Genomic DNA, 13,322 nt, shown 5'->3' with positions numbered 1-13,322 from the left:
GCTGGCGGCGATAACCTGTAGCTGATGCCGCTGCCGCCCACTGTTTCCGCGGCGCTTGCCGCGACCTCGACCTCGGCCACGCGACGTCGTGGAGCGACGTGTCTTGGACGTAGACCGTGTTCCTCGCGAGGTGACAGAAGTGCCGCGCGATGCGCCACCACGCTTCGAGCTACCACCGGCGGCGCCGCCCTTGCCTCCTCCGCGGCCACCGTGGCCGCCGCCGCGGGCAGGCTTCGACAAGGGAGGCCGTGGAGCAGCAACGGAGGTCTTCTTTGCGCTCGCCGCGCCGCCGCTACTGGCAACCGAGCCTGACGCGTTCCGCAGCTGCGATGCCGCAGCGCTAACGGTATCGGCACCCGAGCCCGGCACGAGAATGAGAGGTACCGACGCTCGCGTAAGAGACGCCTGTGCGGCGTTGCTCGCACGTGGTGCAAAAGAGAGAGGCGCCGTTGCGGCGGCCGCATGGCGGCCGCGTATCTTTGGAAAAGCGCTATCAGCTGTGGACGGCTTCTTAGTCCCCGCTGAAGGTCTCTTAGCGCGTGCCGTGGTTGCAGGCATGGTGCGCAGGTTTACCAGAGCACTAAGGTTAGATTCACTCCTCGGATTCGAGAGAGGTGGGCAGGCAAGAGAAGGAAAAGCGAAAGAAAGAGGCCCTCTTGGGAGCGGCAATGGGAAACGAGGACAAAAAAAAGGCGACGATACGAGCGCGAGAAAGGGCGAAGCACGGGAGAGACGACAACAAGCGGCAAAGAGCATCTTCACCTGGATGTAGAGACAACCCTCCAACCTGAGCGAATGCGGGCTTGCCTGGAAGAGAGAAACTCTCGGGCGAGGTCGGAAGAAGAGGCCCGGAGGTTGGACCGCACACAGATGACTTGGATGGTGGTTTGTGGACCTTTCTTTTCACTCGTGCAAGTTCGCAGAGACTCCACACCGCAGCACAAGCACCGGAGAGAAGAGGCGGATCGATGCGTCTTTGCAATGCGACACAGAAGATAGGTCCCAAGAAGCGGGCACAAGTCGACTTCGGGACGAGAATGTTGCACATGAGCGAGCGGCAGAGATACATAGACAGACGGCTTGTGAGGGCCTGTATATGTGTATGCCTGCATGCTCCTCCGGGGGAAAGGGGAGCGGGTTCAAAATATTGTTTCTCGTCCTTTTTTTTTCGTGAACGGTACGGAGCCACCGATTCGATCAGCCTGCTGTGACTTCTCGAACCTTACCGCCTCTTCGTCGTTTTTTTGTCGTTTACCATTCATCGCTCCCCATCTCCCCTCAGCTGCTCTCCCTTGTGCGAGCACGGCAAAAGGGAAATGAGAGGGTTTGGGAAGGTAACGCCACATGAGTACGCACTCAAAAGTCAATACGGATAAAAATATCAACGACGACAAAAAAGCTAAACCTCAACAGCAACAACAACAAAAAAAGCGAAAACAGGGAAGGATGCAGACAAGGGAGAGGAGGAGGAGAGGGGGAGTGGGGCCGAAAAAGAAAAAAAACCATAAGACAACGAAAACACAGCGGCATCCGCTGTCACACACACACATACACGCCAGCTGGCACAAGTGCAGTGGGACAAGATATTATAAACACATATATACATGTAGAAACACACGCATGCAGGCGCCAGGGCCACCGCGAGGGGGAAGAAAGCGAGAAAAAAAAATCATTTGTTTCCCTTTTTGTTTCCTTTTACGTGCCCACGCCACCGCGAACAAATAAATTCGTAGACCCATGCAAACGCAGTTCACCCGCCTCTGTCGCATTCCCGCTAGCTCCTAGGTGTCTTGGACGAACGATGCTGCCGTCCAATCGGGCCAGTGCGCCCAGCGGGCTCTTCTTGCCCTACCTCGTCCTTTCCTTCGCGCATACGTGCGGCGCGATCAGCATCCGAGAGACACTCGGGTGAGCTGCACATCTTGATCCAACGTGGGCCGCGTCCAGGGTGCTGCTCGAAGGCGGAGGCGGTGGCGTCTGCCGTGCGTGTAATAGGGGAAGCGGGGGAGGGAGGGGGAGCGGTCGCCCCGACGCATGCCGGATGAGCTCGAGGAGGAAGTTGGCCACCTTCCGGTCATGGCCCTCCGAGACTTTGCGCTCGGCCTGTTTGCCGTACTTCTCTCTGAGCCGCTTCAAGCCGCGGCATCTCCTAATGCGGTTTGCAGACGCGCCACATTGGAGTGTGGAGGACTCAATGGTGCAGCCCGGCGCGTTCGCGTCATGCTCCCGGCATCTGCGCCTCATCAGCCAAGCCAGTCGGACGTAGGGGATGCCGCATACGTTGCACACACGCGCTGTGGGGCCCTTAGGGGTAGATCTCTTCGCGCCTCTTTTGGATGCGATGCGCCTTGCCAGCGGTGCCCGAAAGCGCCTGCGCGCACGGCTCGCACTACCGCATCCTCGGCGATGTTGCAGGGTGACGTTGCTGTCAGGGCGGCGTGGCTGGATGGCCAGCACGCGTGTGCCGTGCCACGTGGAACGCTGCCACGAGCCTGTGGCGGCACCGGCATTCCGCCCTCCTCTGAGCCCACACGCCTCTCATAGGAGTAGGTGGGGCAAGCGGAAGGGTCCCGCCGATAAGCATGTGTCTGCGCGCAAAGAGCTCACAGCCTGTCGTCCTGAAGGAATGGCACAGGAGGGGCCAGCGATAGACACCCGAGAAGGGAAGTCCATGCAGCGCAAGTGAGGTGCGTGTGTGTGTGTCTGTGTGTGTGGAATCACATCGCTGCGTTCGAGATCACAGCGTGAAATGAGATGTGCTATAAGCGCAGAGTAGTCCGCGAGTCTCGCGTCGCATACCGGGCACAACGCCGGATCGGCAGCCCTCGCCGCAAACAGGAGGCGGGGAGTGCCACGTTGGGAGTGGAGTGGGAACCCTAAAAGGGAGGGGGGAGAGCCCACATGAGCAACAAAGATGGAGCAGAGGAGAGGGCAATGGAAAAACCGAAGCAACGGCAACAACAGCAATCCCAAGCAGTGAAACATAAGACGAAGGCAGAGAGAAGAAAAGGAAAAGGAAAAAAAGCGTCGGGTGGTCTACAACCTGTACATCAGCGAGGAAGAGCAGAAAGGAAAAAAAAAAATAGCAGCGAGGTGCGAGGAAGTGAAATGAGGGAAGAACGCAGAACAAAAGAAATGTGCTGGACGTGAGAACTTAGAGAACAACAACAATAAAACAAAAACGAAAGTGAATGATGTGTGGTTTCGAAGGAAGGTAAGGATGAATGATAAAATCCGCGGCACACCTGTGGGGAAGAAAGAAATAAAAGAATGAGATGTCCTCGTGCGAGATACAGCGGCGCGTGCTGAAAACAGATGTGGGGGAGGGGTTCAGGGGCTGATGTGCATGCTCGCCCCTACGGCTGGAGCACCTGCGTCAGCCTGCAGCGCATGGAAGAGGGCTGCAGGCCGAGGAAACAAAGCAGCGTAATGTTTCCCATTTTTCCTGGCCGGCATCAAATCTTTTATTTGCGCGTTGTTGCTGCCGTTGCAACCGTTGATTTCCGACCGATTGCGTGCACGAAACTGCGAATCGGTGCCAAGAGGAGGCCGGAGGAGAGCCGTAAATGTCGACATGGGCATCGAGGGTCTCCATGCGTGTCACTCCCCCATACCCACACCGCCCACTGTCAACGGTGGTAGCGCAACGACAGCACCTCCACAAACTCTACAAAGTCGGCAAAGGTAACGAAATGGTAGGGTGGGAAGAGAGCGCGGTAATCAATGTAGTCCTCTGGTTGCAGAAGAAGGCCGAGCTCGCCCCAGTTCAGCACGTGATGTCCGTTCGAGGAGGTGGCCATGGCCTTGTAGGCCTCGTAGCACTCCGTGAGGTCGCCTATGAGGCTGCTCGGGGGATGGCGGAAGAGGCGATACAGCGTGTCGCGGTAACGGTCGTCGGCAATGGCGCTTGTGTTAGAGTTGCTCATGCGGCTGTGGCGGTCGTTAGACGAAGGAAGCGACAGGCTGTAATGGTCGCCCGACATGCTAGTGCCGCTGGCGCTGCTGTTCAGGGCGCCGCCCAGGCTGCGCGAGAGGCGCTGCACGGCGCCATCGCTGAAAATCTGTGTCGTCAGCGCATTAAAGGTGGATGTCAGAGACTCAGCAGAGAGGGACAGGTTCGGCGGCGTCGTCGAGCCGCAGAGCCGCTCTCCAGAAGACGTGGGAAAGGGCGCGTCGCGAGTCGAGGGCGATAGCGGCGACGCCGTGATGAAGCGGCGCAGCTGCATGGATCCGTTAGTCACACGTCCCGTCCCTCGTGGTTCCATCTGCCAGCCCACGCTGTACCAGGTGTTGTTTCCGCCGCCGTTCCACGGAGTGGCCAGTCCGCACAGCGCCTCCTGCACCACGGAGTGTCGCGACCGCTCACCATCGTAGCTTGAGTTAACCTGCGACGTGCTGAGCGAGAGGGCGACAGAGAGGTGCGACGACTCGCGCTTCAAGGATCGGGCATCGTAGAAGGCTGCGCTGCCGTTGTCGACCGCCTCCGCACTGTCCCCGGGTGGGAAAGAGACACGGTGCCCACTGGATCCATCATTTGACTTCCTCTGAGGGGCGCAGCTGCGCCTCGTCGGCGACTCCAATGGCTGCTGCTGCTGCTGCTGCTGCTGCTGCAACGACTGCTCTTCTCCGGCTGCATCAGAAGTTCGGCGCGCTACGCCTTGATACCTGCGGCCCACCCAGGTCAACCACTTGCTTAGTTTTGACTGAAAAGCCAGGAAGAATACCCCGGCGGAGTCCGCCAAGTCGGCGTCGTCTCCCGGGGACTCCGCATGCACTGGTGCAGCGCGGCTGCTGTCCGTGGCCGGTACTGTGAATACGGCATCGGAAAGATCGCGGCAGTCCTCGGCTGCCCGGTCCGGGCCCTTCCACAGTAAGCGAGGAGGCCACACAGCGTTGACGGTGGTGGTTTTCTCTTCGTCAGGTATCTCGCATCTTTTCACCACGACCTCTTCCTTGGGACGCAGCTCCATTTCTGCTAAGGCAGCAACGATGCCACGGCGCTGCGCGCGCGCAAATGGTGGCGATGAAGGGGGCCCCGGCGATAACCGAGAGAACGGCAACGGCGAAGACGATGGACCTGTCACCGCAGCGGCTGGGGCACCGCCAGAAACCTGGAAGAAGCTATGTTCGTCGATGTCGAAGGCGTCACGAGGAGAGGACGAGGGGTGCCGAGGCTCCTGCTTCTGCCCCTGCAGCTCCTCTGTCAGCTGCAGTGGGCTTCCCAGCTTGGGGACGGTGGTGCATGTGCCGAAGGAATTATGCTGCTGCAGCGAACGCGGAGCCGAGACGCTAGCAGCGATGCTGGCACCTTCACGCGAGCCCAGAAGCTGCGTCGACGAGGAGGACTCCTGGGTAGACTTGCTAGTGGTCACCGTGGCAAAGGAGCTCGTGTACACCTCGCTTATCGTATCGGTGAGCAGGAGCGTGTTTGCCTGTACAAGGTTGATGGGTATTGTGAAACTTAGTCTGGCATCGTGCTCAGTGGGCGTTCCCACTCCCATACCTGACACGCCGGGGCAAGGAGCACTTCGCTTGTCGCCACCGCTCGCATCGTGCTGGACCGTTAAGGCGTCATGCGCAGTCGATAGAAGTTTAGCCTGAATGCAGGCCGCCGCAGTAGGGTCGCCGCTGACGTTGAAGACGCCCTCTCCACCCACCCGCGTGTCCTCTCGGTCGCTGTGGGGAAAAGGGGCTGCACCTTGTCCCGCGTCGGGGAACGGTTCGGGCGGGTGCGCATCATCTCCGGCATGAGCGGTGGGCGGTGTGGCGGCCGCCGGGGTAAGAATCGTTGTTGCCGAAGTGCCTCCGCCAGGCGTCGACAAGGACAAGCGTTGGTGTGTGAGCTGCGCAGACGCAGCAGGGGCAGAGGCCTTTGGCGGCACCCCTATCTGCGCCGCCTTGGGTGACACTGTTATGTCCAGCATATGAGAGACACAATTTGGATCTGGGCAGCCCCTCATACATGCACAGGCACAGGATGGCGGCGAGGAGTCGATGTCGTTGCCCAGAGCACTGACGTCGGCCGCCGCCGCTGCGACGCTGTCGGCGCTGGAGGAGGCATCTGGTCTCCTCGTCGCACCCAGGTTCGAGAGGTAATCCTCCTCATCTGACATCTCCACCGCGCCGAGAAAGGTGCCAGCTTCGCTGATGAATGAGTGCGGCGTGCGCGCCACATCGATCGATTGCCCGGCTCCACCATCACCGCGAACGGCACCGACAGGGCTCATGAGGTTGTCGCTCAGCGAAGGTCTGCCTTGCTTAGCAGCAGCGGCGTCTTCTGCGGCATCCTCGCCCGCGAGCGCCCTGCCAGAGGAGGCGAGGCGGTCGAGGCGCCACTGCTGGTGTGCATCGTCGGCCACCATCGCTGGTGCGCGCATGACTCTGGAGTGATTCAAACTACGCGTGGGGCTCTGTCCGTAAATGGCCTTGGAGTCGCCCACCGGAGTCGTCAGGGCAAGCCGGAGGTCGCCTTCCGACGCGGTTGCGCCTCCGACGCCGTGGCAGGTGGCAGCGGCGGTGAAGGGCAGCGTCGCCCGCCGCGACATGAGATTGAATGGAGCAGTCGGCACCGTCACCCCTTTCTTCGCGTGCAAGTCAAAATTTTCATCGCCTCGTCTCTGCTCCACCTCGCTGCCGAGGAGGAGGGAGGGGAACTGGGGAGCCCGCTTGGCGGGCGGGAAGTGGAAGTGAGGAGGTGAGGCGACAGAAGCAGCAGCAGCGGCAGCGTCGGAGCCACTCGGCTTTGAGTTGACAGCGTCCGGCCCTGTCATGACGGTGGAGGCCTCCGCTAGCGGTGAGGAGGACAAGCACTGAGTCGAAGAAGCATCAGAGTGACTGGCATGCCTGCTCGGTGCCGGTGCCGCGGCATTCATGTGCGTACATAGCTCGAGGAAGGTCGAGTAGCCACCAGCCTCACTCATTATCCACCCCTCCTACCTTTTTCGCCCTGCTAGAACGCGTGTATGGCGCGGACGCGGCCCTCTCCAAAGGTCGGAGTTGCCTACCCAAGGAGGTGATGGCTGATGAAGAGAGAGGAGGATGTAGCAGTGCAGGAGAGCATTGAGGAGCTAGACAGGCAAAAAGAAAACAAACAAACGTCGAGCTCAGTGCATGCACGTGTGCATACAGGCTCGTGCATCTGTTTGGCAGTGCGTGCGCCTCCGTGGGGTTTCGTTTGTGTATGCGCGCGCGCGACAACGAGGGTGGCGCTATCTTGCGCTATGCATGGATGCTCACCTGTTTAGAGAGGAGACTAAGCACACACGGCGCCCGCTTATGAGTGTCGGGTTCTCCTTGCTCTCGAGCTTGCCGTTGCCGGCGAGTGGAGGTGAGAGCCAGACAGCCGTTCGGGTTGAGAGAGAGACCTTGGAGAGAGCAAGACGCGGCAACAAGCACGGCGACGGGGGAAGGAAAGGAAGGGAAGGGAAGGGGGAGAAAGCGATTTAGCGGCGAGCGGCACCTGGCGGCAACGCCAGCTTGAAGACGTAAACAGGCGGCGAGAAGGCGCACGGGTCTCTGAGAAGGCAAAAGGACGTGCGGGGCGGTACACCGCAGGACACGTGATGGGGGAAAAGAAGGAAGCAGACAGAGCAAGTGAACAGAGAGAAAAGCTGCGGCAGGCATGAGAGAAGCTGTACGAGGTCCATACATGTGCAGTGGTGGTGGCGCTCCCACACCATGGCAGTGAAGCACAAGAGCACAGTGATGCGGGCGACGGAGACACCACGTTGACGTCTGCTGGAAAATCGCAGCAGCCAACGAGGAGGGCCACGAACCCTATTGGGAAGCAGAGCAGTGATACGTAACGTCGCACTTGATGTGCACCACCACTGCGTTGTGTATGTGTGTGTGTGTGTGTGACCGCAATCAGCTCACCAACACTGCACGCGTTACCGTTTCTCTGTGTGTGCGCGCGCGCGAGTATGCACTGCAGGTCAGTGTAGGGTAGACAGCCACACGCAGGGGAGGATCTAGCGGAGTATGGACCAGACGCAGTAGATACCGAGGCACCATCAGAGGTAACCCCAACACTTACCGAGGGGGCACATACATGAGCACACATCATTCGAAGTAGTGCTTATCACTTTCCCTCAAGTCTGCGAGAGTCGCGTCGCGCTTAGCGCACGCGCGTGCATCGATAAAGGGCCATCTTCCATCAGCAATGATGCCGACGCACTCGGTGAAAGTGAAGGTGCGGTCGACCCGCGCGCTTCGCCAGGGTGTGGTGCTGCTCTGTGCAGGGCTCCGAGGGAGCGGCGCCACTGCAACTCGACCTCTGCGGCAGCCAACCACCAGAAGGAGCGCAAGCAGACACGCGTGCTACAACGACGATTACGGCCTTTGCGGCGTCGCTCGCAATACTTGCATCCAGCAGACGATGCCTTGTTGGTGCAAGGGGGCTTCTGTCGCCCTTTCAGAGAGGTCCCTCTCGGTGTCCGCCCTCTCTGCGCGGTCATCACGCGAACGGTGCGAGCCTGTAGCACCCTCAACTTGGCTTGCACCGTGCGATGAAGTGCTGTTAAAACGCAGGCCCGCACCTCGGCAGCCGACACGTCGCACGCAGACTTCCGGGCCGCTAGAAAGCGCTGATGACGATTCAACAGCCGACACAGACGACCCACGCATACGGCGAGCGGATGCAGCAGTAGCACCGCCACACAGCGATTACGCGCCGCCGGCAAGGCCTCCTGCACCTTCTCCAGCACCACACGGCTCCACAGCAGACCAACCTCGTAGAAGGTCTGCAGCTGACGGGTTTTGGAGTTCATACGTCCGCACAGCACCGTGGGTGCCACACGCAGCTGCAACACTGCAAGAAAGCGCTGCGTCAAGTACAACGGCTCGTGATCCCCACGATGCACGTAGTGGGGACCGCCGACGCGGAGAGACGCCAATAGAACCCCAATACGCCGCCACTCCACGCTGACCTCGAGCGTCGTGTCGTGTAGGAGAAGACCGCACCAGGGAACGAGGCTGCCGCATGCCGTCGACAGCGTTAACTTGCTCGGGTTGCTCAGGTACCCCACCGAAGGCCAGCCGCGCTGCATCGCCTGCAGGCACCTCTCCGCCGCAGCGGGTGATGTGGTGGCAACAAGCACATCGTCGACCCGACGCAGCAGCAGCGACCGCTCCGCGTGCTCGCTCAGGATACCCGACAGAGCTGTGTCCACGACGTCGGAGAAGAGGCGGTCGCACAGGAGCATCGCCACCGGGGAGCCCTGCAGGATTCCGACGCGCTGTTCGAGCAAGTTGCCTCCCGACACGACAACGAGATGGTGCCGTAAGTGTTCGCTCAGGAGTGCGCGGACAGCGGCACCGGAAATCAGGTTCGCGCCGCAGCGGCTGCTAGCGTTGGTTGTGCGAGAAACGGCAGCGGTGGTATGGGGCCCACTCAGTGTGCGCCCCTCCTCCTCCTCCTCCCAATAGATGTGGCCGCGAGGAATTCGAGCCAGAACGCCGCACTCCGCCTCCGCGCACGCGATGGTGCGCGTCGTGAAGGTGCGCCGGAGCAGGCACCCACCCTTGCACGCTGCCTCGCCATCCAGGGCGTGAATGGCGGTAAAGCGAAGCACGCGGTAGGCGTCATGCTTCACCAGAGACGCCACTGCTGCGAGCACCCGCTCTTGTGGTAAGTTATCGTAGCAACGCGAGGCATCGCTGCGGACGAGGGTAACGTAAGGCGCGAAACAACAGGCAGCCGCGCTCGGCGGTGACGCCGATGAAACCACTGGCGCTGTCCCCGCAGGACCTTCGCACGGCAGAGCGGGCCTCCTCCGCACCTCCTCGCAAAAACTGCGCAGCTCTGCGTACTCGTCTTGGTGGGAGAGGTTGCTCAGGCGAGGCAGACCGTCCCGCACGCGCTGCTCCTCCAATCCGCTTACCAAGCAGCGCAGTGCGTCCCGCAATGCTGCCTTGTGCGGAAGGTGCGGGGGCAGCGGGTGGGGAAAGCGATGAACGCCAGTATGGTGGTTGTGACGGCTGCGTGCCTGCACCCGCCTGAGCAGTGTCGCTGTCGCAGCCGGCAGCTGACCATCGGTGTCACTGCACCCTAGTCTGCACAACAAGCGTACGATGGCGCTTGCGTGGCTGTACGGGCTCGGTGAGCCACGGGCCATTTCTTTCAACGACCGCAGAGACGCGCTGCGCACCACGGCAATGGGTCGCAGCTTGCGCCGGTCAGGGCGGAAGCGAACGCTAGCGTACAGGCAGGATGCACCGCCGCCGCGTGTGGCAAGGGTCGCGCGCGCGCCCCGATGCGCCAACACACCGCCAGTACGAACGGCGCGCCATACGTCTCTCGGTGCAGAAATGGCCGCAGATGCCTTGGAAGCCGCTGAGTGGGACGTGGGGAGCGCAGCCGTAGCCGCGCCTTCACATGCGCATGGTGCCGAGGACAACGCAACACGCTCAGCACCAACACTGCGAGCGCTTTCCCCGGCCAGTGGCATCTGCGAACGCGGGGCACCACAAGATCGAGTACGACGCACCTCGCGGCGGATCAGTCTACGCCACACAAATGCAGGGAAAAAAAGAAGTTTGTGCGTATTCTTGGAACTCCACGTAATCGTGAAGGACGCGCGCAGCAAGAAAGGCAGTATGTCCTGCGTGAGGAACAAGACGAACTGAAGCCAAACACGCTGCTGAACGTGCGAGCGCTCGCGGCGCGCGTGACGAGCCGCGGACGAAGTCGCTGCTGAGTACGGCAGCGAAGGGGTCGTGGTGTAGAATCCGTTTAGCCACGGCACCTGAGCCACAGGCACGCCGTCCAAGAAGCGGGAGACTGGAACGATGGCGTGGCGGCCGGCGATCAGCCAGTTCCGCACCGCTCCCATGAGCGCGTCGAGCACACGTTCGCTACCGGCTGCATCGCGTCCCCAAAACGACCTGTTCTTGGCCTCCTTCAAAGGTGCCCAGCGTAGAGTGGACAGCAGTGTGCGCAGGTAGGAGACCACCACATCGACGGGGGTGGAGAGCCGCTGCACATCCCACGGCTCCACGCCTTGCTGCTGACGACGGAAAGCTTCCTCCAGGTAGCCGGTATGCTTTAGGGCGGCCCCGCGGAGATCCAAGCGACTGCACTGGTCGACAACAGTCGACAGAAGACGGCGCAGGTAGGACGGCAAGTCGAACTTCGGTGGGGTTGTCGGAGAAGCGTCCGCGCCGCTCTGAGGAGGCTGCAGCACTAACCAACGGAAGACGTGCGCCACGTGCCACATCGGTATGTCCTCTACACTGGTGCATCCTGTGACCCTCTCGCTAGCACCCACAGAGTAGCGCCGCGCAGATGCCCCGTAGGCCACCCTCTTTGGCAGAGCGGCTTGCAGCACGCGGTGCAGACTATGCGGATGGCGGCGAAGCCACTGAGCCTCGAGGAAGCCCGCTGGCAGCGGAAGCGCGCCGCCGCTTCCGTCACCGGCGCCGTCGCTATCCGAGACGCGCACACTGTAGAGTCGCGTACGCGGAACATCGGTGCGTGTCAACGCGGCCGCCCAGGTGACGGGCATCGCCGCGCGGTTCACGGGACTGGCAAAAGGATCGTCTCGGCGTGGACGGCTACACGGGACGACCCCTCGCTGGAGCCTTCGTCCCGCCTTCGCCTTTGGCAGCGCCTCCACACGCCTCTGCTTTTGAAGCGGCAGAAACCCGGAGCATTCGCCTGTGTCGACGGCACGCTTCACACCACGTGAAGAGACATAGCCGCTTCCCTGTGGCGGCGGGCCCTTCATCTCCGATGACGGCGCCGTCGCGGAAAACGACGTCTCTAATGCTGCATGTTTCAGGGCAGGTCCGAGCACCTGCACCCCGCCAGCCATCGCCTCCAGCTGAAGAACAATAGGGCAGTACATCTCGATAAACCCCATAGCTGCGGGACCCAGGCAGGCGGCAAACGATGCCCACCACGGGTGGCGCAGCAGAGCGTCGGTGAGGGGTCGATGAGAAGTGTTGGTGTAGAGAAGACAAAAGGCGGAGGAACGCCAGAGACCACGAGCGTTGCCGTTCTTGCCCGTGGATGACGAAGACGAACAGGAAGAGTTCGGTCGGTCGGCGGGGCTGCATCGTGCCACATATGTATCGTGAGCTGTCGATGCCGCCGTCTGATGGGTCAGTGGCTGCCGAAGCCGCCCAAACCCCGTGGCAGACGCGGCGCAACCCGGAGCCGGTGTCGGTGGTGTTGGGGATGCGTGTGCTGTGGTAGGCGGAGGGGAAGAAGAGGCGTGCAGCGCCACGTACACGACGACCAGGAATGATTGGTTGGGCGGCAGCACCACATCACGCAAAGCACGAAACCCTGCAGCACTCGGTGCCTCTGCCGCTGCGGCTGCCCGTGGTGATGGAGACGCCGTTTCTACGGCAAACGTGAGATGGAGGCCAAAGTACTCTTCCAGGAAGGCTTTGAGGGACAGCGGGCCGGCAAAGCCCGGAATAGATGGAAACGAGGCGGACATGGGTTGCGGTGTAACATGAGCGAGACAAGGCGGAGACGCGAGGGGTGCTGGTAGAGGGGAAGAGGGACGCGGGGTAACACGGAAAAGCACCTGGAGAGAAGATCGGAAGAACTAGAGCAGCGTGGGGTGAGGTTCTCCGAGAGAACGGCTAGCAGCGGCTTCGCAGCTTGTCCTCCATGAAGTGCCTAGACAGCTTTTCTGTCCTCTATAGTACTTTCAGGTGCCTATGGCGTACGATACAAAGCAGAAATCGGGGGTGGGGGTGTCTTGCGTGTGCCACTCCGCTGCCTGTGCTTGGTGGAGGTGGCAGTGCGGGAAGGCTGGATAAAGAGCGCGCGCGTTCATGAATGGGGTGGGCAGAGAAATGGGCGAAAGGGCGGCAGATGAGCGGCACCCGCGCCTCTACAAAGAGGTAGAGGAGGAACAAAAAGGAAGCAGGTGATACCTTGCAAGGGTAGAAGCATGAAGAGCCGACTAAATCGAAGCAGCTCCACGTACAGCTCTCCTCTTTCCAGCAGTACGGCGCTGGTGCTCCGCCAGTGGGCTCCAGCGCCAGCCGCAATCGGTCCCCTGTGTAAGCGTGTGTGAAGAAGGGGGGTGGGCGATCTCTTTCGTTTGGTTTGCGTGTATACGCCTTATGCTAACCCAGTCTTTCTCTAGGGCGGCATCACCCTCAGCAGTTCTGCGGAGCTGTCAAAATGGCCGGGTTCAGAGCGTCACCGCACAGGATGACCGGCGCACCCTAACGTGAAGCGGAGTGCGCAAACGATCCGACATCATCCGCACAAAGCCTCTCCTCCTCCCTCATGCCACCGGAGAACCGCACAGGAACACATGCTCCTTTGCTGGTACCTCCTCCGCTAACACCTCACATGG

The 13,322-nt window shown here is 61.0% G+C and overlaps 2 protein-coding genes across 2 annotated transcripts; both read right to left on the bottom strand.

Moving 5' to 3' along the window:
- Positions 1-3,629: 3,629 nt before the first annotated feature.
- On the bottom strand, positions 3,630-6,920 carry LDBPK_364130 (hypothetical protein, unknown function; the record flags this gene model as incomplete). The annotated part of the gene is made up of 1 exon (XM_003865479.1): positions 3,630-6,920. The coding sequence occupies one exon, from the start codon at positions 6,918-6,920 to the stop codon at positions 3,630-3,632; it is 3,291 nt and encodes a 1,096-aa protein (XP_003865527.1).
- A 1,170-nt stretch (positions 6,921-8,090) lies between these two features.
- LDBPK_364120 (telomerase reverse transcriptase, putative) lies at positions 8,091-12,446 on the bottom strand (the record flags this gene model as incomplete). Its single annotated transcript, XM_003865478.1, has 1 exon — positions 8,091-12,446. One exon carries the CDS (start codon positions 12,444-12,446, stop codon positions 8,091-8,093), a length of 4,356 nt encoding a protein of 1,451 aa, XP_003865526.1.
- Between the last annotated feature and the right edge of the window lie 876 nt (positions 12,447-13,322).

This window comes from Leishmania donovani, chromosome 36, assembly GCF_000227135.1.
Source record: "Leishmania donovani BPK282A1 complete genome, chromosome 36".
NCBI lineage: Eukaryota > Euglenozoa > Kinetoplastea > Trypanosomatida > Trypanosomatidae > Leishmania > Leishmania donovani.
Note: the sequence above shows the minus strand (reverse complement) of the source record. Positions and strands in the feature narration are given on the sequence as shown.